The sequence below is a fragment of the Durio zibethinus genome, chromosome 3 (genome assembly GCF_047325235.1).
Source record: "Durio zibethinus cultivar Kanyao isolate XHJ-2024 chromosome 3, ASM4732523v1, whole genome shotgun sequence".
Classification (NCBI taxonomy): domain Eukaryota; kingdom Viridiplantae; phylum Streptophyta; class Magnoliopsida; order Malvales; family Malvaceae; genus Durio; species Durio zibethinus.
Window position 1 is genome coordinate 36,544,775 of NC_143164.1, and position 27,680 is coordinate 36,572,454.

Here is a 27,680-nt window from a genome sequence, read left to right on the forward strand (position 1 = left end):
AATTCATCTTTTTTATGAAATAGATTTTAATTCAAAAGATTTTAAATTCACGTTCTATCAATGATCATTTGTTGAGATCAATCTATAATTATTTATTTTAAACTGTTAAATATATCACTTATCAACCCTCAAATTTCTCTTTAAAAAAAATATAAAATTTATTTTGAACCTGATTTAAATTAACAGATTCAAACCAGTGATTACTTTTAACTTTATAAATTAGAAGATTTGTTTTAAATCTAATCACTAATATTAAAATTGGATTTTTGTTAACTAAATTGAAGTTTTTAAGTCATTATATCAAATAAATTTGATGTTTTCCGTAAATTTAAATTGAATTCATTATTCAATTAGAACTTCTTTTTATCTTATTTTTTCTTTTCTTATATGATTAAACATTCATATAAGATAAAAAAAAAAAAAAAAGGAGTAACAAATTAGCTAGCTTATAATTGCTCTCCATCTTCACTTCTCATTCTCAACTTTCAACTTCCAATAACATGCCAAAATTTTCTGAACCGTGTCCAGCTGCTCTCAACTGCCTTACGTTCTTGTCTTCCCCAGCAAATATAGAAATCGTATCATAGTAACATTTAGAGATTAAAGTTACACTGATCTGCCGCAAAAACAGTGAAGACAAGAAACAGCTTTAACAAGTTCCAAGTACCCTGTATAATTAACCACAATTCCCATTCCAGAAGCACATCTATCCAAATTTGTGGTCACTTGGATACCCATTAAAATCATCATGACATTGGAGCTATGAAACCGAAGCACATGTTTGATCCAGCAAATCCACGAACCAAAATGTTGTCAACAAGGTCAGCATCATTAAATGAAGGAGTTAGTCTGCATATGGATATACTTGAATTAACAGAAGAACGATCCCTGACCCCATTTCTTGTTTGTGATCAGAAGAGAATGAAAGAATGATGATGTTAACGCATGACTTGAGCGCTACTTCAGCCCTCAAGCCATGGAAAATGGATTTAATCTGCCCTGTACATTGCAATTTGCAGCTAGTCTAGTTGATAAGGCAAGAAAATCATCCCTTACAAGGGATCATTTTACTAAACGCAAATCATCATTCAGTTTCAGTTGCGAAAGATTTAATGGGGTAGCTACAAAATTTTGATTAAATCCCTGTAATTTTCAAAACAATGAACCTAAAAATGGTGGCCACCTGACAGCTAACCAACTATTAAAAGTTCGCTGAGCTTTCCAGAGTTTCATCGAATAATCAAAGCCAAAGCTTTTTAACTACTTCAGCTTAGGATTCTTACCAAATATTTCTGCCCCGAGAAAATGGTTTATCAAGTCTCCCATAACCAGGATAACCAAGAAATTCAACTCGTGATTTGATTTACAATATTGTTATGAAAACTAATACTAAAGTTTGTAGCCACAAAATTTTCATTATTCAATGCAAGAAAGCATAAACAGCAGTGGAAATATAAAACAAGATAGCAGAAGAAACCAGAATAACTAAAGCCGCCACCGCATGAATCGCAGACTTACTCCCACAAGACAACATCCCTAACCGGATCTCGATCACATTCACCATCGAAAGCATCAAAAACAGGCATCCCATAACTGACCCCACAGCGGAACCCATCATCCCAAATCTCAAAACTTTAAGGTTAATGTGGGCCCTGAAAGCTTCATCAACATCTTTACTATTCAACAAGTTGATGGCCAGTTTCAAACCCTGAGCTACCAAAGACGAGAAAAGGAAGAAACTGAAGGAGACAACCTCGAAGACTAAGAGCTTTTTAGCTACGTCGATGTCGGCATCGCAGGGTGGTCGGTTCTCGAGACTATGCTGGCCTGGGGTAGTTAAAGAAAGGCCCACGAAGACGGCAATGGTGAAAAGGGAGTTAACGTTGACCAGGCCGTCCAAGGCTGTGACATGAACGCTTGTCGTCGATGAAGAAGAAGAGGAAGTGGAAGTCACCCTTCTGGGGTCGCCGTTATTGGTGTAATAGTCCTTTGGGTGCTCCTCCGATCTAAGAAACAGATGAATTTACTATGTAAGAGATCTTAAAAGAAAACTGAAAATTTTTAATGAAAGAAAGGGAAACCAAAAGAAAAAAGAAAAAAGGAAACTTTACTCATCCATTATTGAATCCTGGAAATTTGGATCGTGTTGCTTGAAGGGTTTATGCTTCCTGGAACAGAAGAGGAAAGGCACCCAGCTTCTATTTTTTTATTGCTATTGGGGTATATGATCTGTTTCTTATGGAAGAATTTGAGAGGGAAAAGACAGATCCTTTGCGTTTTATATTGCTTTTGTCATTTTGGGTGGCTAGGGCAATTGCATAAAGAAACTTAGGAAGACGCTTGAACACGGTAAAAAGCTGGGACTGATAGTTTGTTTGGACTTCAGATGAAGGATGAGATCAATGTCTTTGAAGATAAACACAAATGATGATAAGTGGAATGACAGTAATGCCCATGTTGTTATTGCTTCTGCTTTGGACATGCGGTCCATATATGTTTGTTGAGACCCTATTTTGGGTATCCAAAAACTTTGTCATAAAGGAAATTACTTAAATCCCTGCTTTTAGCCATTGTATGCAGCATGAAGTCAGATTCAAACTGAAAACCAGAGCTGGCATAATGGTTGTTGAGTCATGCAGATCAAATTTTTTAATAGAAAATGATAAAACAATTAGCAAGATTTTCTTGATACCTGCACAGTAATATATAGTTGTGATCCATAATAATGTGGTGATGATTAGATTATCAATAAATCTGTCAATTACCAGATGAACAGAGTTCAAGTTACTTTTATCTCTCTTTTTTTTTTTCTTTTTTTTTTTCTGATTGGAAAAAAATCTGAGGCTAAAAATCAGCACAGTAAAGAAAATTTTTTTGATTAGATCAAGTTTTTGATATCCAAAACTCAACTCGCCAATCAAATAGCAGATCATACATAATTTTGGGTTACAAAGAATCTTCCTGCTATGTGATAGAAAAGAATTCAATTGCTAATACTCAAGCTATGCTGTAGACAGAATAAAATACTATCAGCAAGGGGAACCATCAAGGGAAAGGTGAACAAACTCGATGAATTGCTTCAGAAAAATCAATTCCCAGTAGGGTTGCTGAGCCAGAATATTAAAGGAAACTGAGCAACAGCAATGGAGAGCAAGAGATAGTGGTGCTTGCTTGAATCATAACTTCTGATCTCTGCAAATAGAGTTCTTTTCATTGTCTTCACCAGAAAGGTGCCCATGCACAAACATATCCACAAAACTATTAAGTAATATGAATAGCTTGAAGCGATCCGTGCCACCATGGCCACACATATCCCACTGAAAGAATATCCAGCATATGCTATCATGTCAAGCAATGGGGCCTCTTCTCCCTCTAGAGAAAGCAATGATATCTTCAGCAGCATCACTTGCAGAAACCAGCCCATCAGCCCTTTAACAAACTGCCAATTCAAGGCCTCCGGACTAAACCTGGCATGAATAATTGAAGATGTTATATAAGGATAAACTTCGAAGCTCTGAGAGCATTCCCAGTGTCCTAACTTACTTTCCTGAAAGGCCTAATGAGATGCCGGCAAGAACCAAGTAGGTAGCAAATGCCATAAATGGAATGTATAAATCAGGGGCATTTATGTCATTAACTGGAGGTTTATACGAGAGCTTGCCTCCAACTGGCTCTGTAATTCTTGTCCAGTGACCCTAAACGCACAAAAAAATAATAAAGAATCTTTGTCACATATATGTGTGTGTGTGTGTGTGTGTATATATATGTAAAATTTTGTTGCCAATGGAAGAAAGATTGAGGTAGTTAAGCCAACAACAGAAATTTGTGCTTACTCTATGTAGAAAAGGAAGCAAAATAATCTTCAGTTTATTCCTGACATAATGATCATTCACTTGGAAGTAATATTGAGGATCAGAGAAGTACTTGCTTATCTGTCAAATGAAAACAGATTACAAAGAAACCTGTTGAATTCATGATCATAGAATATACAAAATTTTCACGTAAAAACTCATCTACCAAAATGGTTAAAACGGGAGGGGCCCAATGCTCAGGAGGTTACTTTTACCTCATAGAATTATTGAGCTATCAGAATGCCAAAAATGATACCATTAGGCTTTTAAAAAACTTCTAAATCAGTGCAGTTTTGTTGCCCTAGAAGAAAAACAAAATTCCTGGACTTGTAATGCATTTACTAAAATGAGGCACAAGAAAGATATTTGAAAGAATGGTTAACTACCATGCATAATATCAGGAATTTACTTTTGCGTCATGTTGATGTTGCAATAAGTTCCAACTTACATTGCTTTGTACGTAATCAGAGCCTGACCCAAAAAGTTTCCCTCCATATGCCCCTAATCCTCCTCGAATTAGTCCAGAACCAGCTCCATAAAATGCATTCCCAAAAGGATTGGATGGGGTATATAGTGGCGGTCCTGACACTCCAGGAAAGGGTCCTAGATTATCGTGCATCTCTGTTATAGACAATATATGCATATCAAGAAGAGGTTGCAAGTGAATGCTGTAACGCAAATAGACATGAAGAATTTGAGAGCTCCCTCCAGCAATGACAATCACAGGGTAGGAATAGGAAAGGAGGAATCATATGACTTGCATAGCAGCATTTTACAGACACAAGGATTATTCATTTGCTTGAAAAAGAAAATTACAGATAAAGAGAGAATCAGAGAAATTAACATTTGATTAAGGCAAAATTTCAAAATATTGTCCAGCAAGGCTAGGATGCTTATTCTTCTATCACAACCACATTGAGACTAGACAACCTTTTTGTTTAGATCAATTTATAACTCTCTTATTTAAACCATTGGGTTTTCTACCTAAGCAACCTACATTCTTCAAATCAAAAACAAACATTCAGAAATCAATGGTAGATGTGTCAACAAAGTACATAGCTTAGACAATAATCAGGATCCAGTCAGAATAATACAACAGCATATATATATATATATATATATATATATATATATATATATATATATAAAACTATCTAATTTGGTTTATCAACTTGAAGGATAATAAAAAATGAAGATATCTATTCAATCCATTCAGCTTATTTTCTAGAATGAAAGGAATAGGGAAAAGAAAAGCTTATATTTCAACGAATCACATGTAGAGATATTGATTAAACAAATAGAGTTAATGTTATTTCATAACTAATTGATTGAGCAGCAGCTTGCAGACCACCTAAAAAGGAATATTTATTATTTGATCCGTATCTTGACATAAGAAGTCCAACTCAAATGATTATCAATTAATCAAATTACAAGTTATTATTAATTTATATTATTTGTTATTAATGTTATTAATATTCATTTCTATTTTTATATTATTTTATATATATATATATATGAAAACAGATTAATTTACACAATGTAAAACTAAAAAAGTTTCACACATTTTTGAACCATTAATTTCAATCAATCCAAGGGAAGAGAGAGACAAGTAAAAAATAGAAAAAAATGGTTTAATCTCATCCCTTAGATATATTGAAATCAATTGTTAAAAAATATGTAAAATTTTTTTAGATTTATATATAGGTTTTATGCTACACAATCCTATCAGGTTTGATTCAGTAAAAGACTCTAGCCAAGCTCACAATTACAAAAAAAAAAAGAAAAGAAAAAGAAATCCCACAATAAAAATGCAAGGGCAATACAAAACCAAAGCCACGTGTTGTCACTAAAACAACACATTTTCCAGTGTTACATGATGATCCTCTTGTCTTAATCCAAATTCCCAATCAATAAAAAAAATCACAAAGATTTAAAATTTAGAGCAATACCCACATTTTCGAACCAAACCAGCCCCTTAGGTTGCAACAAACACTACATTTTTCTGTTATGCAAACTCTGCTTTCTCAGCAACATCAAAATTCAGTTCAAGGACGGACACGAGTAGAAGATTGTAAGTGATTCCCAGATCAGATCCTTGGTTTTCAATACCATTGTATTACATTTACATTGCATACAGTAATAACCGAATAATATGTCTTTGCAAAGAGAAAGGGATAGTACCTTTCGTATCTGTTTGTCGGTTGTTCCTGTTCTGTTACTTTGTCGTAGAAGCTTTGGCTCAAAGTCGCTAATACAAGGCCGCGTACGGAGACACCGGTCTTTTGTACCTCAACGTCCGAAGACGTCGTCGTTTTACTCACCAGCTGTAGAAGAATCCACGTAACTTTTAATCTCAAGCCCGGACCCGGGCCACTCAGGCGCCATCAGTTAGACCGGCCTATTTTGAAAAATATGAATAAAAAATAAGAGCATTTCATATTAATACTTTTAATATATAAATATATTTTAAAGTTAAATTAAAATAAAATAAATTTAAAATAATAAACTGAACAAAACTTAATTTTGAAAAATCTTACTCAAGCCTCAAAAAGCTTTTTCCATTACGTTATCACGTCATTCTAAAAAATATTTTTAATTTTAATAATTAAGGTTTAGTTATTGACCATTTTAATTATAAAAAAAATCATAAGTACAAATTTAGTTATTCATTCCTTTGTTTTATTCATCTTAAGATTTATTTGGAGGTTCAAATTAATCCAGATGAGAATTAAAATAATAATAAATATTATTATAGTAATGATTAAAAAAATTATTATAATTATAATTTTAAAAAAATTTATAAATAAATTTATACTGATTAAACTTTGAATTAATATTTAAATTTAATTGATGATACGATAAATTTAACTACATCAATTTACAAGATAAATTAAGTCGTTAGGAGATAAATTAAGCCGTACAGTAAGCCATTAAGTAACATAAAATCAGCAGTAAGCCATGAAAAACAATGCTCATGGATATTTCCCCACTTGAAGGATCTTGCATCCAGGACAGGAAGTAAGCCATGAAAAGGTTGAAGCAGTTCACAATTCAACCTATTCGATAAATTCCAGATTGCAGTACTGGCTGACAATAGAAATGCTATACAAGATTAGAAGTGCACGCCTTTCTATCAATCAGCAACATGTTGCCTCATAAAGAAGCTGCGGGTAACATGAAAATCTAACATCTAATTGCATGTATTTCCAAGCATAGAGCTTCTTTCATGCAGGCAAGATCAATCATGCCAGTAAGAAATGACTTCATTACCCGACCATAACCGAAACAAAATAAAAATGCTATAAGATGAAATAATCATAAATGGAATACATATAAAATCATACAAAGCAACATGAATTATGATCCAAAGAAAATGATTAAAAGAATATCAAGTCACAAGTCATATTAAGACATGTTAAAAATGCACCAATGGTCCTACCATCAGAGTTACAAAGCAGTCTATCTAGAAAAATTTACCATCACATTAATGTCTGCAAGTTTAAACACTAGAGAGGAGCATATGAATCTTGAATTCCTTAAGACTAGTCCTTTTCGCGGCAACTCAATATTTCTGTATATGAGAATCAAAATGCTAACAAATGGAAGAATAGAGCGAAAGATGTAGCGAATACTTACAGATGAAAATATCTATCCAATGCTAATAAGCATGTAAATCAACTATCAATTGAATACAGTTCTAATGTTAGCATAAAGATGGAAGAAACTGATAATGAACTCCAACAGCTTTTATTGCGATGAGTCAATAACAAATCAACCAAATTTCAATCAGCAACAACAACAAAACATGGTCAAAGGTGGTCTAATCTAAAGCACACATATGGCATATAAGATCTAAAGCACTAATGTTGGAAACCTTAGTGCATTGACAGTAAAAGTTCTTATTAAAACCTAACCTAACATCTTTAGGTTTTAGGTTGACTGGTTCTTAATGACGTACCAAAACCTCTTTGTCGACGCTTTCAACCAAGCGATTTAAACATAGGGATCATGTTAGTGAATGTAGAAACTATTCTTCAATTCTCACCTAACAATTAAAACTTTTTGATTGAGTGGCTGTTTACATATAGGAAAGTAGAGAACCATGAAATAGCTCTTTGAAATCTTGGATCTAATTTCACCAGAATGCCTCACTGAACAATGCTCACCACTTTTACACGTTGTCTAGACCAACTTTCATTTGCTAAGATGCACACTGTAAAGCAAGGTCTCAGCTACTATCACCCACTGGTCACTAAGCATAACATCAACTCAAGATGTTCTTTTTCAGTTCATACTCCATAATGCCTTGCAAAAGTATTAAAACACAATAGTTTATAGGAAGTAAGACTTTGTTGCATTGTTTTCTTATCCCCGACATGCACTTAACCGATAACACAAGTTTTTTAGAAAAAATCTTCCTACCTAGATAAATTGAGATGGATGCAGATGGCAAATTATGTTTTCAAGAATTACCATTGTTAGACACCATTATATTTGTCACAGATTTTTACACTACAGAAAATATCCTAAATTTTTGCCATCCTTTATATGTGACCAGAATCAAAGTAGAAAGAAGTGCAGATTCTCTTACTAGGCTTCTCTTCTCTGCACTAAAGACGACATTTATGGACAAAACTCTCCATAGGCTTACCCCGTAAATTATAATACTACACAGCCTGAAGAACAAAATTATTTGTGTAACTTTCTCATAGGCACCTGAGCAAAATCTTTCAGATACCTACAACAGTAAGATTAGATTACAAAATGTAAGTTACCATGCATATAATTTATGGATACAAAAGTGTAGATCATGCTACAAATGAATACATTGAAACAAAAATAAACAGAGAAAAGTGACTTTACAACTTCTCCAGTACCTTGTAAATTGTAAATTGAATTAAAACTTCTAGTTAGAAATGAGGTAGATTCTGCCATGACTTAGTATTTGACAATTATTATAAACAATAAGGCCATGAAAAATTAAGATTACAACCACTGTGATGTTTTTATAGGCACAAAATTGCTCCGATAAGACAACACCATAACTGTTTCGTACATCTTATATATGAAATAACAGTTTATCGTTTCTTGCAGCATAAGATACATAACAAATAACAACTTGATCTTGATCATCAAGTGTCAAATAACATGAACATAGCCTATAACAAGGAAGATAATTAATAAAATAACTATCACATGAACTAATAAAATAGCCTCTACAAGGAGGATAAGTAATCAAGAAAACCTAATTAAACCATAAGTAGAGGCTTTAAATAACATGAACATATTATAGAACTCCTTATAATTTTCACTTTAATCTAGTCAGCCGGAAGTGTTTTATATTGGAAGAGTTCATTCAGGTTCTCTCTTCTGACAAGTTATGTAAGCCTCCCAAGAGTAAGTAAACAAAAGCAATGGCCTATTAAAGTGTAAAGAAGTATGTACATTTGTACAAATTACTAGCTAAGCAGGTTGATCGCTATAGTAAAAAAATTGCTAGCTATTGGGATAATGTCCAAATTTACCACTCTACTTTCAATGATGGATCAAATTTACCCATTTTTGAACAGGTGCAATTTCACTTTCCAATTTGGAGTTAGAATACTTTGTAGAATATTCTTTTATTTCCTCGTGAAATATTCTTTTATCGATAACTTTTAATCACTTTTAAACCAAATTAAAACTATATAATGGTAAAACTATACCCATTCAAAGATGAGTATTAAATTTGATCAATTACCGTAATTACAATGGTAGTAATTGAATGTAGGTTTATTACCCTAAACTATGAAGGAATAAAACTTATGAGTCATATTATGAAACTTTGTGAGAGAGTAATTGAATGTAAGTTGCGATATGAGGTCACTATTTTTGAAAAACAATTTGGATTTTTTCAAGGATGCTCTACAAATGCAATTCACTTATTGAGGCTTTTATTAGAAAGTTTTCGAGAGAGAAAAAAAGATCTATATATGGCATTTATCAACTTTGAGAAAACATATGATAGAATTCCTCGAAAGGTACTTTGGTTGGCCTTAATGAAGAAAGGAGTTTTTTTAAAGTACATTAACATAGTTAAAGATAAATATAAAAGATTTGTAACAAATGTGAAGACATTTGAGGACTTGACTGAAAGCTTTCCAATTACCTTAGGATTACATTGAGGCTTAAGACTAAGTCTATTTCTTTTTGCATTAATTACAAACGAGCTCACTGGACATATCTAAGATAAGGTGTCATTGTATATGTTATTTGTCGATGATATAATCTTAGCTGCTGAAACTAGTGATGACCCTGATATAAAATAAGAATTATGATGGCATCATTGGAGTCATGATGCTTTAAATTGAGTAAATCTAAAACTGAATATATAGAATGTAAGTTTAGAAGTCATAGTGAAGAGAGTGCTAATGTGATTAAATTGGATGGTGAGGTAATACCTAAGAGTAATCATTTTCAATATCTGAGATTTAGAGTGATGCTAAGATAAAAAGAAATGTAAATCATATGATTCAAGCAAGATGAATGAGGTGGTGAAATGTGTCGAGTATGTTGTGTGATCATAACATGCCTTTGAAATTAAAGGTGAAGTTATATAAAATAATTGTAAGGTTAGCTTTGTTATATGGGACTAAGTGTTAGACCTTTAGGAAACAACATAAAAAGAAAATAAGCGTAGCTAAAATGAAGATATTTAGATGGATGTGTGGTAAGACTGGAAGAGATAAAATAAAAAATGAAGAGATTTGAAGAAGCTTAGAGTAGTCTGAATTGAGGAAAAAATAAGAGTGGCCATTTAAGATGGTTTTGACATATAAAACGTAAGCCTATCTATGCACTAATTAGAAGAAATGGGTTTTTGGATTTAAAATAGACTAAAACTTCTAGAGATAGACTATGAAATACTTGGATGCAAGTAATAAGAAATGACTTATGGGTAAAGAAAATAGATAAAAAAATTATTTTTTTTAGAAATGAGTGATGCAAAAGATGATTCCAAACTATGACCTAACATGATTCTTTTTTTTTTTTTTTTTTTACCTTTCATACAAGCAACCCCAAAGTTATCAGAAACAAGACTTAGTTTGTTGTTGTTGTATCCTAAGTGCAATGGTAAATTTGGGTTTTACGCCCTCGTATTTATATGAAGTAAAAACAACTAGGGATTATGGACATGGATTGTTAGCTTTGGTGGCAAAAATATTCATAAAAAGGCAAAACCTAATTAACAGTCATCCTAAAGGTCGCTTGTTCAGGCTATATCTCCTTTATTTGGAAACAAAGGAACACCAGGGAGTATGGAAAAAAGTCCTCAGCTCCCTCCAAGTATTTCAGCTGATATCATGGAAGTTACATTCAACTGTCTCCCCAATATAAACAACAAGCCTCAACTAAAGCTTTCTGCCAAAGTTGGGGTTTGATTGAACATTAGATGTTTTGTTTTGCCATTTCATGAGGGCTATGTCTTGATTTTCTCTCTGTTTGTTGCTATTGGGTCAATGCTATTCTACAGCTTTTGCACTCATTATAGTAAGTTATCCAACATTCTTGCTTCCTTTTGGTGAATGAACCATTTCAGTTATCCCAGAAAAATGTGGTAGAAATTTATCAAAATATGGGTTTTGCACTAACCCTAGGTTCTAAAGTTCATAAATTAGGGTTATGGTTGAAATCTGATGGTTTCCCTGAAGTAGGATTGGTTAGAATTTGCTAGACGGAAAGTCCAAAGAAAACATCGTAAACTTGTTCTTTATTGCAAGGAAAAGCAAAAACATAAGTATATATGTAGGCTGCTATCATTCCTAATCCAAGAAGGACTTCAACAAAGATTCAGACCATCAATAGGATATTATCCAATTTGACTAAAAAAACTCTTAACACAAGGAAAACACTAAAATAAAATCCTTAAACTTTCAAAACCTGCAATTTATAGCAGCTCTAGATCTGGAGGAAACCTACCTTATTAGGGCTTATGATGGTGGGCTAAGGGTAGAAAAGGGTTTTGAGTCTATAGCAATGATAAAACAAAACCTTAACATTTCAGAATCAATTCTGGATTGAATCAACTGTGAATCAAAAGTGTGCTAGAAATTCATGCACTAGCAAAATATGAATATAGCAGTTTAAAGGGCTATTTTGTGCTATGAACAGTAGTATGCTGAGAGTGCAGCAATAAAGAGAGAAGAAGATGGCAAAGAGAGCAAAGAGCACGAACTATCTTTCTAAGCATACATACATACATACATATATATATATATATATATATATGCCTAGATAAACCAAAGTAATATCAATTTCCTTAAACAAAAGCCTGGAGAAATATGAAAATCATATAGGTACTTATAAAGACTTCTAGACTACTTCAAAAACAAACCAACTATTCCTTAGATCAGTTGGTATCTCATGGAATTGACACTTGAAGGTTACAGATTCGAAAGAGCTTAGGAGGGTAATGTCCTCTTCAACCGGGTATATAATGGGATAGGGAGGTTTAAGGGTAGATTCGGGACTAAAAAAAAAGACTACTTCAAAAACAAAAGCCCTAAAAACCTAAGTAAACCCAATACTAGACCAAGTAGACCACAACAAAGCCTATTGCTGGAAGACAACAAAATTACTAAAATACTCTTACACACCAAAAATCAACTTAGCTGATAAATTATAATACTAAAGACCTGTTGAAATCACCTTGGTCTTTGGCTTCAAATGAGGATTAAAATTTTTGAACCAATTCTATCAATGCTCCATGCTCCATCATGGACAGCATGGCCTTTTCCAACAATCCACCCCTCCCAAAAATAAAAAGAACAACAAAGGGGCAGGTCAGTTAGGTGTCCTGCTCCAATTAATGGTCATGAAGACCATATTGGATTATTACTGTTCAAAATCCAAACTTTCAGCTTGTCTTAGAACTGGCTATCACAAAGTTTAGTCTTTGTACTTTGGATAGCTTTGCTGTAGTTTTGAATCTTTTTGAGCCACTTATTTTTATCAACAATCATATTTTCATCTATTTCTTTATCCTTCATATCATTTCTTATTACTTGCACCCGCATCTTTCGTGATCTACCTATAAAAGTTTTGGTCTCTTCTAAATCTAGAAGCTCATTTTTCATAACTGATGCACATATAGGCCTACATATCATATGTCTAAACTATCTTAAACAGCCCTCTCTCATCTTTTCCTCAATTCATACTACCCATAATTTTCCTCGAATCTTTTCATTTATGATTTTTTTCTCTTCTAGTCTTACTAAACGTCCATTTAACTATCTTCATCTCAGCTACAGTCATTTTCTTTTTATGTTATTTCTTATCAGCCCAAAACTCAAATTTTATATAGCAACGCAGGCATTAATGAATGATCAAACAAAAAATATATACAAGTAGATGAAGCATTGAATGAATCGGGCAGAAAATTAATATACCAACCATTGATAAATGATTAGAAAGAAGTATAGGTAAATGTAAACAACATTTATTACTACAATAGCAAGCAATTGATTATTAATGTTTCTTTAAAAAAAATTGTAGCAAATTTGATATTCAAGCTGAATAAGTAATTAGAATCACCTGCTAGCTATTGCAATAATAGACATAGATATTGAGAAAGACAGCTTTGTACAGATCATATGACAACGATAGAGAGCACGTTTGTACACATCCATGTCCTTGCATGAATGTTGACAAACGTGCTCTCTCTCGTTGTCAATTGATAATGTGCCAAATCTCAAACTAAAATCTGCAAAGAAAATTGCGACATTTTAAGAATATGTTGCAAAGAAGCATTAGTTAACAGAAAAGATGCACTAAATATAATAGTTTGCTTACTGATATAGAAAGCACAAGCTGTTTTGAATGTCAAAATAATACAACTGTCATAGAAGGTCATAAATTCAGCTTCCATTGACCCAAAAGCAGTAGAAATGAATCCAAAACTCATGGTTCTAACAATCCGGAAAAATTAAGCATAACAAATGTCAAAAAAATCGAGTATTCCATCCAGAAATCATCCATAACTACATAATGCTCTATGCAAAAAATCTCCATAGACATATTGACAGTTTGACATCTAAGAACATTTCTTCCCTAGGAATAGTACCAAAGACAAAAAGGACTGATCTAATACAGTATTGCTGACAGAAACATGTAATGTTTGCTAACATAAATGAAGGAGATGGAATTTCTTTTCAACAGACAGGATTTTGTACTTCGGATAATTAAAAACACATGTGGATAACCAAAAGTTAAAATATCAAGTTAACAGCTTAGAATTCGTAACAAGATATTATTCTTACATAAAACATAATTTTGTAAGCATTGATACTGAAAAGAAGTGATATCACATGCAGTGACAGATGATGACTTTGATCTAAATGACAAGAAAATAACTTGCGACCCTTTACAATCCTATCTATATTTTTCATTATAAATGCATCAGGTTAATCACCAGAAACTCACCGGAAATTCTGGAGTCTCCATAGCTCACAAGCTAGAAAAGGGGGAGCTTTTCTATGTAATCGTGCATTTTATGAAGACTTAGATTAAGCTATAAACAATTTACAAGGACTAAAAATGAAGTATTTACAAAACTTATCACACATCTCAAGATCTGTAAATTTTTCTATTAAAAAATCAAAAGCAAATTAGAAATTTTCATTGGATTTTAAAATTAAAGTGAACAGCTGAATTTGCTAAATCAAAACTTAAAGGAGATAAATGAAAGGTCAACAAATCAAGGGTTGTTTCAACAACCACTACTATGGTTAAAACTCCAACAACGTCGGAAATAAACCAAAATTTTCAAGTCTTTGATTTCTACATATTTCCAGCAATCAAGACCAAGTCCAAACTAAAACACTATTAACATTTCTAGAAGAAAAAAAGTTCAGTTTCCTCACTCAAGCCTAAAAACCAAGTCTTAGTAAAACAATTCAAAGCACAAAGGTTCAAATATGCTAAAACTTTACAAGCATAGAAAACCCTAACCTTAAAATTCACTAAAAAAAGAGAGAATCTAAACAAAGTTCCAAACACCCTTTATGAACAACTTTGAACCTGAATTCCCAGATCCAAACCCAATTCTTCAATTAGGAAAAAAACATAAAAAGTTGATATTAAAGCACAAAGAAACCACAAAAATGAAGCAGAAAGCACCACTTGGTCACTTGAACTGCTGCATAGTCAAAACCAAACTTTTGGAGGAAAGAAAAGTGATAGCAATGAGAGAGTTTCTCCAAAAAAGGAAGACAAGAAAAGAAGATTAAAGATGAAAAACAATGGATAATTTCAACAGTTTTCAAGCCAATCCCAGTAAAAGAAAAGAACAAGAAGATAAACATAAGGAAAAGGACTGATTAGTGACAATTACCAAGGTGTGAAAAGAGCTTTGGCGTAATTGGTGATTTGAAGGTACCGTTTGGATATCCGCCTCTTTGTCTGGGATCAGGATACTAATGGATTGATCCAACGGTCCAAATCTTACACTTTGTATTTAGGTACAAGACATGATAACATTAATTCATTAAAGAGACCAAAAACACTAAAGTACAAAGAGTACAAGACCAAATTAGTCCTTTCGGTGTTCACAACTGTACCGGATTCTTACCTTGGGTTTAAGGCGGGTGAAGAAAACGTACAGGGAGGACGGGAGGCTAGAAGGGTCATTGTAGGAGGTTGCTGGGAAGTCAAATATGGATGTGAGTTCACGTGATGGGGACTGGGCGTGGGCCTGAAAATAAGTGTGTCCTTTATGTAGTGATAGATTCACTAAAATGCCCCCAACTTGCTTGGATTACGACACTGTCCTGCGGTTCTGGCGTTTTCTTGCTGCCGATGTCTGCCCTGTCCAAACCTGATGTTAGAATCTCTGATGTTTTTATCTAAACCCAAACCAAATATCTTTTTTTTTTTTTTTTTTTGGGGGGGGGGGGGGGGTTTGAATCCAAATTTATGTACCACACAATAATATTGATTGTAATTTAACTTCACTTTAAGATAATCCAAAGAAGAACCTGGAGTTAAGCCCGATGGATAACTGCTTCTGTTCTCAACGATGCATGTAGTGAACGCTGGTAATGTATTACTTAACAAACTTATACATCAGCAAACTGTGGGTGTATTATATTGGATTCTCTACTGCTTTTGGAAATTATCATGGAGACATACTGTTTTACAAACTCGGGTCGTCTCCAATTTGTCACAATATGCCAGTTTCTGTGAATCACAGAACCAAAAAACAAGAGAAAGGCTAAAGCTGAAAAGGTTCCGCTGATAAGGAACAAACCACGAAAGTCACCTACTGTAAGTGGATTGACACTGTTTGATGTTTCCCCTGAGGCAAAAGCCGTCGGACTTTTGAACCACGCATTTTCAAGCATTTGAAGCCTCCCATCTTCTCGTAGTTTTGCAATTTCCCTTGATATGTCAGGGACCAAGGGTGAACCCTTGGGAAAAACCTGAAAATTTTGACATAAAGTTAAACACCAGGACTGATAATCTGCAGCATTTTTTTTTTAAATGAGGCCGTCTGAGATTAAATCAAATTATTGAAATTAAGAATTCGATACTCTACCAAGAGACCACACGGTTAACACGTATACAGCATTTATATTAAGTCGGTTAATTTTGCATTTCATATTAACAATTTCTTTGAATAATGCATGCTCGCAGGATTCTAGAGGAATTGATAACTTACAAAGCCAAATCCATTGGTGGTAGGCATTATGGGCCCGATCATGGAATAATGAGCAGAATACTCTGCTAGGAAGATCTTGATGTATGGTATCTCATCAATGATAGCAGAGACGCCACCATTCTTACTACCTTTTGACAAAGCGTTTGCATAATCTTCAGGTGAAAAAAACCATATAGAGCTAGTATTTACAAAATTTAGATTGCTGATAACTTCTTGGGTAACAGGACCAGCTTGATGTCCTATATTGCTCATCTTTGAGTTCAATTCAAGATGTTGGACTGTCATCATTGATGTCAAAGTGGCGGTGTAACTTGAACCCAATATGAACACTACAAACACCCACAAGAGAACCATGGATCTTGACAAATTGCTTGATAATTTTTCCCCTGCAATCACATTAAAAGAATGTCAACTCGAATGTACAAAATTTCCTGCTAGATGAACTTTGTGAGCACCCAACTGCCTGATATTGTTGAACAATGGACCAATCTGTCTGTAATTCATCAGGCATTTCAGTCTCAACATGTATCTTACTTTGGATTGTAACACGGATGCATGAGAGTGCTTACAATGTGCAAAAACAAGGATGGAGAAGGAGAACCAAAGTATCCTTCCAACTTGCCGATGAGATTGAGGGCCTTGTTCAATAGGTGCAGGACGTTCAATCAGCCAAATGACCAATGCCGTTAGGAGATAAACTCCAACAATTGTTAGCCAGAGTTCTCGTGTAAGTGGCTTCAAGAAAATCCACAAGTTTCTGCTTTCTTTCAGAGTTAGCCGAGTTACCATTCCGACCCCTAAGTCAGTATATGGCAAAGTAAAATCCACATACAAAGATCTATTTGCTGTTATCGTTGTGTCCCCAACAACAGCATCATACTTCTATTTTGTCATCCAACATGTAAAAAAAAAAATCACAGGTCAATAAAAAGCAAGTTGCATGGAGAAAAGTACTATATTAAATTAGTCCATAATTGTTATGAACCAGATAATTTTTGTTAATATATATAGTGGAACTTCCGTCTTAATTTAGATTCTAGAACAGATTATCTCCAGACAAACTACAAAATTAAGAATTAAGAATCATACCTGGAGATAAACTTGGTAAACAAGATCATCGTAATTCCCACCAATGTTGTTACTATCCTGCACGAAGGGGACAAACTGATATTGCACTTCATACTTCAAACCCTCCAATGCAGCTTTGAAAACATCTATGCAGAAACCAGTGGCAATCGTAGTATTGGTTTGAAGATCACGATCCACTTTCACCAATTGCGTAAACCCTTTTTTTACTGGAACACCGATCCTTAGGATGTTACCACTCATTTGCATCATCCGACCTTTGGGAATGGTTGAAGTCCCACCAGGCCAGATTATTGTTTCAAGGTCATTGATGGAAGACAGATGCCTTCCATGTGTGGATCCTTGTAATTTCTTGGTGATTTTGCCTGCAGAAGTCCAAAAACCGACTCTCTTTTCCCCTTCACGCATCACATTTACTATTTCAAATGTGTTTGAAATTAGAATGAATTGAAAATTGTTTTGGAACATCTCTTGCAGAAGTATCGAACCTTGAATATTTGTCCCGGAGTTGTCAAAATCCATCCAGTTCAATCTGGCATGTGGATCACTGATTTCAGGAGTTTTAAGAACCAAGCTATTAGCTGTTTTTGCAAGATTCCAAGCCACATCATAAGCCCATACACCATATAAACTTAGGTTCATCATTTGTACTACATCAAGCTCCTTATCATAGACTTCTTTCATCATCCTTGAAGTAAAATTCTGGAGCTCTTTCGATTCTGTAATATAAGACCTGAAACCAAGGACTCCATGCATCGACTCAAAGATCGATGAATCTGTCAAATACTGAAAATGATTCATGCTCTTCGAAGTCACGATCCATGCATACCCTTCGCTCATCATTCCCAACCTTTTAGCATTTAAGAAAAGACGAGATGCTAAGACATGTGAAACACGCACAACAAATACTGCAGTTTGCATTGCTTTCAGCTTATGAAGTTCTTCAATGATTTGATCTTCTTGGGCTGAGGTAGCCACTGCGCTTTCATATGCAATGTGAATTTTTCTCTCTTCAAAGAAACCATTCCAATTGTCATTATCATCATAGATGAGGATAACATTTTCCCAGTTGTGCATTTCTATAACAGCACAAATTCCTTTAACTTCAGCAGTTTCATCTTGTGCAATTGGAATATTGGAGTGTGGGTAATTGTTCAAGGGTGGAGAAGAGCCAAAGGCAGCAGGAAAGGAAATTACTGGAATTTTGTCTTATCTCCGAATTCAGCCAAAAACTTTGCTTCCAATATTGATGTTTGAGCACTGAGGATGACTCGGACTTTGGCATTTTCCAAGAGCTCAAAAGCTGGATTTGCAATATTTTTATAAACGTTAAAACCCGAATCACAACTTTTAGCCAAATATTAAGTTGCTAACTTCGTACCTAGACAAGTTCAACCAAATTAAGATTTTTCGAAAAAAGTTTAGATGAAATATTTTAGGTGAAATTCGTAAATTTTTTTATTAAAAATTATTAAATAAAAATTAATATTAAAAATCAAAATCAATAAATTAAAAAGTTTTATTATATAAATCAAGTGTATAAAATTTGAAAAAATTTTGATATATTTTTTATATAGATATTTTGAATAAAAATATTGATAGAATTTTTATTATTAAATAAGTATTGATTAAATTTAAATTATAAATAAAAATTTTTATATAATACTGATTTTCACATTAAACCCTATCAATTATCAATTTAGATTTTTTGTTAAGTTTTTTATTAAATTATTTATAAAAAAATTTCATAAACTTTATTTAAAAATTTTCATGTAAGTTTTGTTTAGATTTTTTTCTCTTCACTTGAAAATTCATTTGAAAGAACCAATTAATTTTTATATTATGTTATGAGTTACGATTAAAATTTGAATTTGAAACTTTTAATTTTTAAATCGATTTCAATTCTACTTAATTTTACTCAATGATTTAAATATTCGTTCAATGATCAGATAAAATCAAATATAAGTAGCAAAACTTAAATACACATATAAAGATAATCTTTTTTATACTTTTGTAACTTGTACGAAAAATTAAAAAAAAAAAAGACAAATTTGTAGGATATATAATCTATGATCGATACATAGAGTACATAGAAGTATAAAATTTATAACATAATATAACTATGAATTTTATTTATATAGAATATAACTGCGGATGTTGTATTCATAAATTATTCTATTAATTTTATAATTTTATCTCACAAAAAATATTTTATTAGTTTAAATTTAAACATCTATTTATATATTATATAATAGATTCTCAAAATATCTCGATATAGGATTAAAATGTTACATAAGACATAGTTTAAATTTATATCGAAGTTTTATTAATTTTTTATGAGAAAAATTAATTTAAAATTTGTATATTCTCAATGAAATTAATTTTTTTTTTGAAAGAAATAATCCTAGTATTATTAAGTCACTTAGGCTGTAAAATACATTCTACGGGTTACGGTTTAATTTCTTTATGGCATTAATTTTACTTGATTTCGACATACATATTACAAACGGAATATACATATGTATATACGTATCGTATATACATGCGTAGATATCGGAGATTTTTCCCTCGAGAGAAAAGGTCTAGGAAATTTCTTCAATAATGCCAAGCATTTCAAAGTTAGACAAAAATTTTCTCTAATAATGATGTGGCAAAATGAATACCGTATAAAATAAATACAGTAATAGTTGACCAAAACAATTGTATCTATGTAGGTAATTGAATTTTGAAAAAAAAAAAGTATAAATTAAAATCTAATGAAATAAAATAAATAATTTATACTTTAAACTTTCATAAAATATATAATTTACATACTAACCTTTTAATTTATGTATCATATTAATCGAAATTTTAATTTGTTAATTATTTATGTATTTATCATAAATACTATCAATATTTTTTTCAATAAAAAAGATATGAAAAAATATATATTTTTATCGAAAAGCCTAAAAATAGTTTAGAATTGATTAATGGTTATTTGTCATGTATATATTTTATAAAATATTTAACATTTTTATTTAACAAATGATATACATATAATAAAATTATATTGATTAAATATCATATAAATTAATTAAATTAATAGTATCATAACATTAATTAAAATATATATTATTTAAACATTCGGAGATGTAAATTATATATTTTATTTTTTTACGTATCAATTACTATAGTTTCTCAAAATTTATCATAATATATACGACCCTACGGAAAATCATTAGTGTAAAAATTTGTGGTAATTAATGTAATATTTTATAATATTATTAATTACCATAAGAGTAATAAAAAGCTAGCTCACCGGCAGACAAAGCAAGCAGAGGGTCCCCTTTGGAGTCTCTTGGGTGGAGAAGTATCCTCGGTTGGTGGTCCCTATGTAAGCTATAGAAATCAGAAACCGCCATGAAAACGCAGCTGAGGATAGTCTTTCCCTCCATTGATCCCATATCGAGGATAACTCCAACATGAACCTTGTCCACCAGGCTAACACCATTTTGGTTCCTGCTGAATTCAGCTACTTGGGTGCCACACAGATTACCGAGAAGGCTGAAGTAGGCTGCAAATAAGAGCATCATTTGATTCTTTCTCTTCATCTTCATTTGGCCAAATGCTGTTTTTTCTTGTTTGAATATTACGCCTGAAAATCCTGTTTTCCTATATGTAAATAGGAAGTAATACGTTGACTTTGTTGTTAAACTCGTCAACCAAAGGAACTTCCGTGGAAGTAGCCTAAGCGAACGAAAGAGACCGTCACCACAATGCAGCTAGCTAGCGTTGAGAAACATAGTATTAGAGTTGAACATCACATTATTGCACCATGACAGACCATCTGAATCTGATCATAATTAGTTTGGGTAGTTGGTTCCAAAAGATCGTCCAAAATATCGGGCTCCTTCTTCCTCCCAGTCAGGGTGAGGCTTGGGGCTGTTGAGGGTTCTCCTTCCTTGAATGTTGCAACGCCATACATTGTCAAGCAAATGCTGAGGAGTGAGGATCACTACGAGACCAGCAGCTGCCAAGGACCCAGATTGGCCTGCAACAGCTGTGTTCCTTAGAGGGCCATTCTTAATGAATGGACCCATCAGGAGGATGCCGAGGCCAGACCCCCTCCCCCCCCCCCCCCCCCCCCCCCCTTCTATGCGATCAAAGGGCTTGATGTAATTGGAGTCTCAAGGCTTCCAATGGAGGGATCACCGTTGATGGGTTGAATCACTTGATACGTTGGCTGCAAAGAGGAGGGAAAATGATAGAACTTAATTCACTTGCCTAATACTACTGACTTGATCAGGGGACCAGACACCATTGAGAAGAAGGTTTCTACAAGCACTCATTTACCTTTGTCTGCTTGAACAGCTTTGACAGTGAAGCAAGGTGTCCTGATCTCGCCGGGTGATACTCTGAATGGGGCTCCAGAAATGCCCCTAGGGACTACCAGTCCTCTTGTAACAGATGATGTAAAGCTGCTCTTGAGCTGACTCGCCATCGGAGAAGTGGTGGCAGCCATTGATTGATTTTGTTAATTAAAAGAGGACTGATAAAGAAGAAAACTGGAAGTAGAAATATGTACTAATATAAACCAAGATGGACTCGAAGAAGAAGAGATTTTCTTGATTGAGTGGGCTGAAGAGTATCAATTGCTGGGAAAGTTGCGGTTGAGAAGGATGAGGTGCTAACTTTGCATAGTTTTATGATTGGATGGGAGAATGTAAGGAATCTCATCCCTTATCCATATGTCACACCAAACAGTGCTGACATCTATGGAATCCAAGCCTGGTTGACAGTACAAATGATATGTTTTTTTTTGTTTTTTTATTTTTTTTACTTTAAAGTGATATCCATCCCATAGACCAAAATGTGGGATAGAGCCAAAGGACAACCTTTTCTTTTTTTGTATCTTTGGAATGGAGAGGACTACTGGCTCTTCCACTTGGACACAATGCTTGGATGCAAATTTCATATCGCTTTGCTATTTTCACTCCAACAAACACTCAAGACACCCTTTACTTTATGATTGGATGGGAGAATGTATGGAATCTCATCCCTTTCCATATGTCACACCAAACAGTGCTGACATGCTATGGAATCCAAGCCTGGTTGACAGTATAAATGATATTTTTTTTTTTTGTTTTTTTATTTTTTTTACTTTAAAGTGGTATCCATCCCATAGACCAAAATGTGGGACAGAGCCAAAGGACAACCTTTTCTTTTTTTGTATCTTTAGAATGGAGAGGACTACTGGCTCTTCCACTTGGACACAATGCTTGGTCCAGCTTGGATGCAAATTTCATGTCGTGTTGCTATTTTTTACTCAAACACATCGCATACTCAAAACACATTTATCTAAAAATCAAACACTTCATCTCACTTTTTTTCTCACCCCATCCCTTTTCTCTTTCTAACCAAAAACCTTAAAAAGATTTTAAATCTAATCAAGCTAAATTTAAAAAAAGTTTTCATTCATTTGAAATTAAAAAGTATAAAATCATAAATAAAATATTTGTTCTTTTTACTTTTTCATTTAGTTTATTATTTATTTCATAATATTTCATATTAAAATATTTAAATTCGATTTAAAACTTTTAAAAATAAATTTTCAAAAATTCTTAAAAATTTTCGAAAATAAATATAAAAAATTACTTAAGAACTTTCAAAAATTCAAAATTTTCAAAAATAAATATCTGAAAACCTTTAAAAACTTTCAAAAATAAATTTTCAAAAGAGAGTGTGAAAAAATAAAGTGTGAAAAAATAAAAATAATTGATTAATGGATATTTAAATAATTTTATAAGAGTTAAATTTGTAATTAAATTTTTGGAATGCATTGAGAAGAAGTTGGGATGCAAATAGTTGCTCTCCCATAGCTTTTGCTTTTCTTTTTTTTTTTTTTTTATTAGCCATTTATCATTTCCCTTATGTCAAAGTACCATATATAAAGAATGATAATTAAGAGTTTCATTGGAATAACATATACTATTTCTTTGATGAAAATTTTCAAATAACATTTAATATCAATGATGTAAGTTAATCTCTAATTCAGTACCAAAAAGTTAATATCTAATTCAAGACAAAGAAAAAATATGGATTAAATTCAAACTTGTCGGTGTAGTATAGTTCAAATACTATCAGTGGCCATTTAACATTTTAAAAGGGATACTAAGACCAACCACTTGCCCAACAAATGAGAACCATGATAGAAGATATAGTTCCATCACCACTTCAAATTTAGGCTGAGCAGTATCACTGAGGAAAAGCAACTTCATCCACTCACCAGTCCCACATGGATGTAATTTGTACCATGGTCTGTTCAAGTATGGATGTTCCTACAATTGGAAATATTCACATATGACCTTCATATAGCATGCTTCAAAAAGATAAAGTACAGTACCCTTATACAACAAACAGCTGATTTTAAGCAAAATTCTACTTTATATGGTATTCGGCGTCATACGCTTGATAGATTCTCTACTTTAACAACATTTATCCTTGGTCATTCCAATGTAAAATTCGCAACAATCAACTTAAGCATATGTCAGTTTTTCGAGCAAGATAGATTGAGAAAGAATATAACAGGAATTTAGAACGCTTCTTATTAAAAGGATGAGACAACCAAGGAAAAGAGATAATAAAGGTAGGAAAAATATACCTCGAGTTATGAATGTCCATCTTGATTCTGACAATTCCTTTGAAGAGTATGCAGGAAGCTCATTTTCTATTTCATCCAATGACAAAGGTCGTCCATCTGTATATGGTATGGTAAATCATTCAGTTATACTCTTCAAATAATTAATGAATCGAACAATTTCAAACCAGACTTCACCTATAGGCACCTACCCACACTCACACTTGCACAGCAAGCAAGAACATGATAACCTGTATCCTTGGCATGCCATCAGCAATATATACCAGGTATTAACATACATAAAGCACCAACCACACAGCCTTCCAAACAACCCAACATAAAAGCACTTGATTAAACATCTATTATTTGCTACTTACAGCTTTGGTTATCCAATAATGTGCAGTTTTGCTATATGATGGATCCCTCAGCACAGGATCTATCCTGCCACAATATAATTTGGTATGTTATGCTTACATGAACTTCACTTTGTTTGGTGCCATGTTTGTAAAACTGCAGATAGTTCCGGTTTAACTCAGCTTATCACCTATTCTAGGGCAGTTTTAGTAGTCTCAAGTTGCCAAATCACCTCTAGCCAAACTAAACTTGCCTTAGGTTAATTCTTTTAGTGCATAGCCTTCCATAATTGAACCACTTATCATCTGTGATAAGAATCTTTGTTGAAGAAAATGGAACAGATCATAGACAATCCAAAAGTGTTAAGGCGAAAAATCATCTGACTCAAGATCCCAGGATTTGGAAAGTTTCGGCTACACTGAACAAAGCATACTGCAATACTACTGTCGATTATTAGCATTATCACTTTCGTCTTTTGGCCACTCAGCCTAATGTCTGATCTAAAACTTTAAACATCATAGAGTGACGTAAATTTTTTTTCTTTTTTCTTTGAGTTGGGGGAAGAAGGGATTTGAACCTAGCTTTTTGACCAGGGGAATATGTGCACTTACTTTTGAGCCAAATTCTCAACTGTGGCGTGGCAAAATTTTAACATGTAAGCAATTGACCACAATGCTGATCTAAAAAATAAATCATAATCATTAGTTAGGAAAAGCAAATAGCATAAGTTACTTCCAACTTAGGTTTCTTGAATATGAGATATAAACAAGCTAAATTATGTCACAATTACGTTCTACCACAAGCTGACACAAAATTTCCTATCATAATGGCTATCTTGAGGGAGGAAATGGCCGAGTGAACTTACTGCTGCAGTAAGCACGGAAATATAGCATGGAACCTTGAATGAATTACTGTATATTATATGGAAATCATAGTAATGTGATTCATGTTGATTGCTTTGGACCTAGAAAAACAACAAGAACATTATGAAAGTCAGTCAATCATAAACAGGCTATAGAACTAGAAAGTCCATCTTTACTCCCTAGTAACACATGTTTTTTACACTTAATGTAAGCAAAACAACTAGAAAAACCAATCAAAATATATTTACCAATGTGGCATCATCAATAACATCTTCGTTTCCAGCGCACCTGGTCTCTTCTTCCCCAGGATCAGTTTGACTAGTTTGATCAACATCTTCCTGCACCCAACAGCAAGAGAAAACCCAAAAAGGAGAAAACATCATTTTTTGTTGTTAAATATTTATGATCCATTAAATGACTGAGACTGGACCTCACTTGGCCTAGAAATGCATATCTTTTCCAGTGACAAATACCCTTCCTCCTGCAAAAGCTAAAAATAAGTTGAATCCTAAAGCAAATGTTCAGATTAGATAAAAATACACGAAATTCTCAGATAAAAGCATAGAAATAGAATAAGTGAAAATTTGTAGACCGCATACTGTCTTATTCATTTCATTGTTATCCATTTTTTTTCAATACAACTACAATATAAAAAAAAAATATTTGTATCACAACAAATTCAAAAGGATATCCCATGAAGTGAAGTGTCAAACTTTTGGGTAGACGTGACAACTCATGTGTTTGTATTCGTATATTTATATAGTATAAAATATTAAAATTTATATATTAATATCATATTTTACAAAAAAAATTACATGTTATAATTACTGTTAAAAAAATTAAATATAATTTTTTTAATTTTATTAAACTCATATATATATAATTATAATTAAAATTTTAAATCAGTATCTATTTTTGTATTATATTCATATTTTGTATCATTTGATATTTTAGATTTTCAAGTTTGCTCGTGGGCGGGGATAAATAGATATATAATTGAATTTGCAACCAAAAATGGTTTAAAATGACTGAGAAAAGTAACCTCGGGAGAAGCAAGCCAAGGATGTTTAGGACAAGGAACCCAAGACCAGGGATTAAAAGCAAAGTTAAGACTTTCCCATTTCTGAGCAAAAGCAACAGCACCAACTCTGAAATCCTTTGCGGACAGGGTTCCATCCCATTGTAAAACATCCATCATAACTTCGATTACTGTCCAAAACAGTTCCAACGCTACAATAAAATAAGAAATAGTATTTCAAAATTAATTTCTCAAAAAAAAAAACCCGAAATTTTAATGTAATTATGAACAAAATAAGAACTGAAGACTCACCTCCAGGAATCTGGCGAACGGAAAAAGGAGCGGTGATATCGAGAAGGTTCCTGAGTGGGAGTGATGGGTTCAAATTCCCTTCACCGGGAGTAAAACTTTCTCTTTTAACTTGATCGACAACGTAGTTTTCCGGGAAACGCTGACTTTTCTTTTTCCGGCACAGAGTTTTCCATTTTTCCCGGTAATTATAAACGAGTTTAATCATTATCGTATGCTTTTTGTGTCAGTGATAGAATTTATAAATGGAAAAAGTAAAAAAAAATAAATTTGTTGCTACAGCTTATTTAAGTTAAAAATAATTAACTGTTAAGAACTATTAAATAATTTTCAGTCAAGCTTTTTCGGATTTAAATCCTTTGATATTCAAAATTTTTGGAACTGTAATTAAAGTCAAATTTACTGCTAAGCTAAGATATTGACTTTTGTTCATTACTTCAAAGTGTTGAATTTGAGCAAATTATTGGCTTTTTCTTTTGTCCAAAATCAGGAGGATGCTTGTGTTTGCTGGTGTAGTTTGATATTTTCTGGCTTACATTTTGATTTTTTTTATTTATAATTTTATAATTCACTTTCATAATAAAAAAATCATAAAAAAATTAAAATGAGGATAATTTTATAATTTTACTCAAATTTAATTAATTTTTGACATTATTTCTTTTTAATAACAAAATGGCCCAGTGACCAAAAAAAAAAAAAAAAATTTTACCAAAAGTGTAAGCGAAAAATCACAAACCATATGAAATGTACGAGAAATTTACTCTATTTTCTTTTTCAAAAATTTTCAGGCCAAGAAGAGAATTACTCTTCCTCTCCTTTATTCATTCATGCATCTCTGAAAATGTATAGAGAATAAAAGAAGAGTACAAATACAATTATAATGGTA

At 32.9% G+C, this 27,680-nt stretch overlaps 4 protein-coding genes and 1 pseudogene across 8 annotated transcripts; all 5 read right to left on the reverse strand.

Moving 5' to 3' along the window:
• Nucleotides 1-1,334: 1,334 nt before the first annotated feature.
• On the reverse strand, nt 1,335-2,398 carry LOC111283888 (uncharacterized). The gene is made up of 2 exons (XM_022872551.2): nt 2,112-2,398; nt 1,335-2,006 (listed from the first exon to the last, which is right to left on the reverse strand). Exons 1-2 carry the CDS (start codon nt 2,117-2,119, stop codon nt 1,421-1,423), a joined length of 594 nt encoding a protein of 197 aa, XP_022728286.2. The 5' UTR covers nt 2,120-2,398; the 3' UTR covers nt 1,335-1,420.
• Nucleotides 2,399-2,854: 456 nt separating this feature from the next.
• On the reverse strand, nt 2,855-6,526 carry LOC111283887 (uncharacterized). Of its 3 annotated transcripts, none has more exons than XM_089758745.1 (6): nt 6,033-6,526; nt 5,805-5,945; nt 4,300-4,472; nt 3,834-3,932; nt 3,544-3,695; nt 2,855-3,467 (listed from the first exon to the last, which is right to left on the reverse strand). In XM_089758745.1, the coding sequence occupies exons 3-6, from the start codon at nt 4,468-4,470 to the stop codon at nt 3,089-3,091; spliced, it is 801 nt and encodes a 266-aa protein (XP_089614871.1). In that variant the 5' UTR covers nt 4,471-4,472; nt 5,805-5,945; nt 6,033-6,526; the 3' UTR covers nt 2,855-3,088. The 3 variants fall into 3 exon arrangements, with proteins under 3 accessions (XP_089614871.1, XP_089614872.1, XP_089614870.1); XM_089758746.1 differs by having other exon boundaries at nt 5,801-5,945; XM_089758744.1 differs by lacking the exon at nt 5,805-5,945 and having other exon boundaries at nt 6,033-6,521.
• Nucleotides 6,527-6,669: 143 nt separating this feature from the next.
• LOC149519811 (uncharacterized) lies at nt 6,670-14,294 on the reverse strand. 2 transcript variants are annotated; one of them, XM_089758747.1, is made up of 3 exons: nt 13,683-14,294; nt 13,425-13,593; nt 6,670-6,934 (listed from the first exon to the last, which is right to left on the reverse strand). In XM_089758747.1, exons 1-3 carry the CDS (start codon nt 13,792-13,794, stop codon nt 6,742-6,744), a joined length of 474 nt encoding a protein of 157 aa, XP_089614873.1. In that variant the 5' UTR covers nt 13,795-14,294; the 3' UTR covers nt 6,670-6,741. The 2 variants fall into 2 exon arrangements, with proteins under 2 accessions (XP_089614873.1, XP_089614874.1); XM_089758748.1 differs by having other exon boundaries at nt 6,750-6,938; nt 13,683-14,292.
• LOC111283995 (glutamate receptor 1.2-like) lies at nt 7,230-21,721 on the reverse strand. Its single transcript, XM_089758743.1, has 9 exons — nt 20,933-21,721; nt 17,638-18,937; nt 17,118-17,430; nt 16,549-16,934; nt 15,866-16,309; nt 15,460-15,695; nt 14,313-15,337; nt 8,503-8,589; nt 7,230-7,422 (listed from the first exon to the last, which is right to left on the reverse strand). The coding sequence occupies exons 2-5, from the start codon at nt 18,709-18,711 to the stop codon at nt 15,947-15,949; spliced, it is 2,136 nt and encodes a 711-aa protein (XP_089614869.1). The 5' UTR covers nt 18,712-18,937; nt 20,933-21,721; the 3' UTR covers nt 7,230-7,422; nt 8,503-8,589; nt 14,313-15,337; nt 15,460-15,695; nt 15,866-15,946.
• A 1,957-nt stretch (nt 21,722-23,678) lies between these two features.
• LOC111283380 (ubiquitin-like-conjugating enzyme ATG10) lies at nt 23,679-27,473 on the reverse strand (annotated as a pseudogene). The gene is made up of 7 exons (XR_016341070.1): nt 26,798-27,473; nt 26,510-26,697; nt 25,898-25,948; nt 25,716-25,805; nt 25,470-25,568; nt 24,275-24,370; nt 23,679-23,951 (listed from the first exon to the last, which is right to left on the reverse strand). The product of XR_016341070.1 is annotated as a ubiquitin-like-conjugating enzyme ATG10 (transcript).
• Nucleotides 27,474-27,680: the final 207 nt, after the last annotated feature.

Coding starts and splice junctions, on each gene's coding strand:
- LOC111283887 (XM_089758745.1), bottom strand. CDS start 4,470: ATGCACGATAATCTAGGACCCTTTCCTGGAGTGTCAGGACCGCCACTA. Junction 3,933..4,299: donor CTGATTACGTACAAAGCAAT/GTAAGTTGGAAC, acceptor TTCATTTGACAG/ATAAGCAAGTACTTCTCTGA. Junction 3,696..3,833: donor TGCTTCCTTTTCTACATAGA/GTAAGCACAAAT, acceptor TTGTGCGTTTAG/GGTCACTGGACAAGAATTAC.
- LOC149519811 (XM_089758747.1), bottom strand. CDS start 13,794: ATGAGTTTTGGATTCATTTCTACTGCTTTTGGGTCAATGGAAGCTGAA. Junction 13,594..13,682: donor AGCTTGTGCTTTCTATATCA/GTAAGCAAACTA, acceptor TTTTCTTTGCAG/ATTTTAGTTTGAGATTTGGC. Junction 6,935..13,424: donor ATTATTGCAATAGCTAGCAG/GTGATTCTAATT, acceptor ATTGTCAGCCAG/TACTGCAATCTGGAATTTAT.
- LOC111283995 (XM_089758743.1), bottom strand. CDS start 18,711: ATGCACAACTGGGAAAATGTTATCCTCATCTATGATGATAATGACAAT. Junction 16,935..17,117: donor CATCCTTGTTTTTGCACATT/GTAAGCACTCTC, acceptor ATGTGATTGCAG/GGGAAAAATTATCAAGCAAT. Junction 16,310..16,548: donor CCACCAATGGATTTGGCTTT/GTAAGTTATCAA, acceptor CAAAATTTTCAG/GTTTTTCCCAAGGGTTCACC.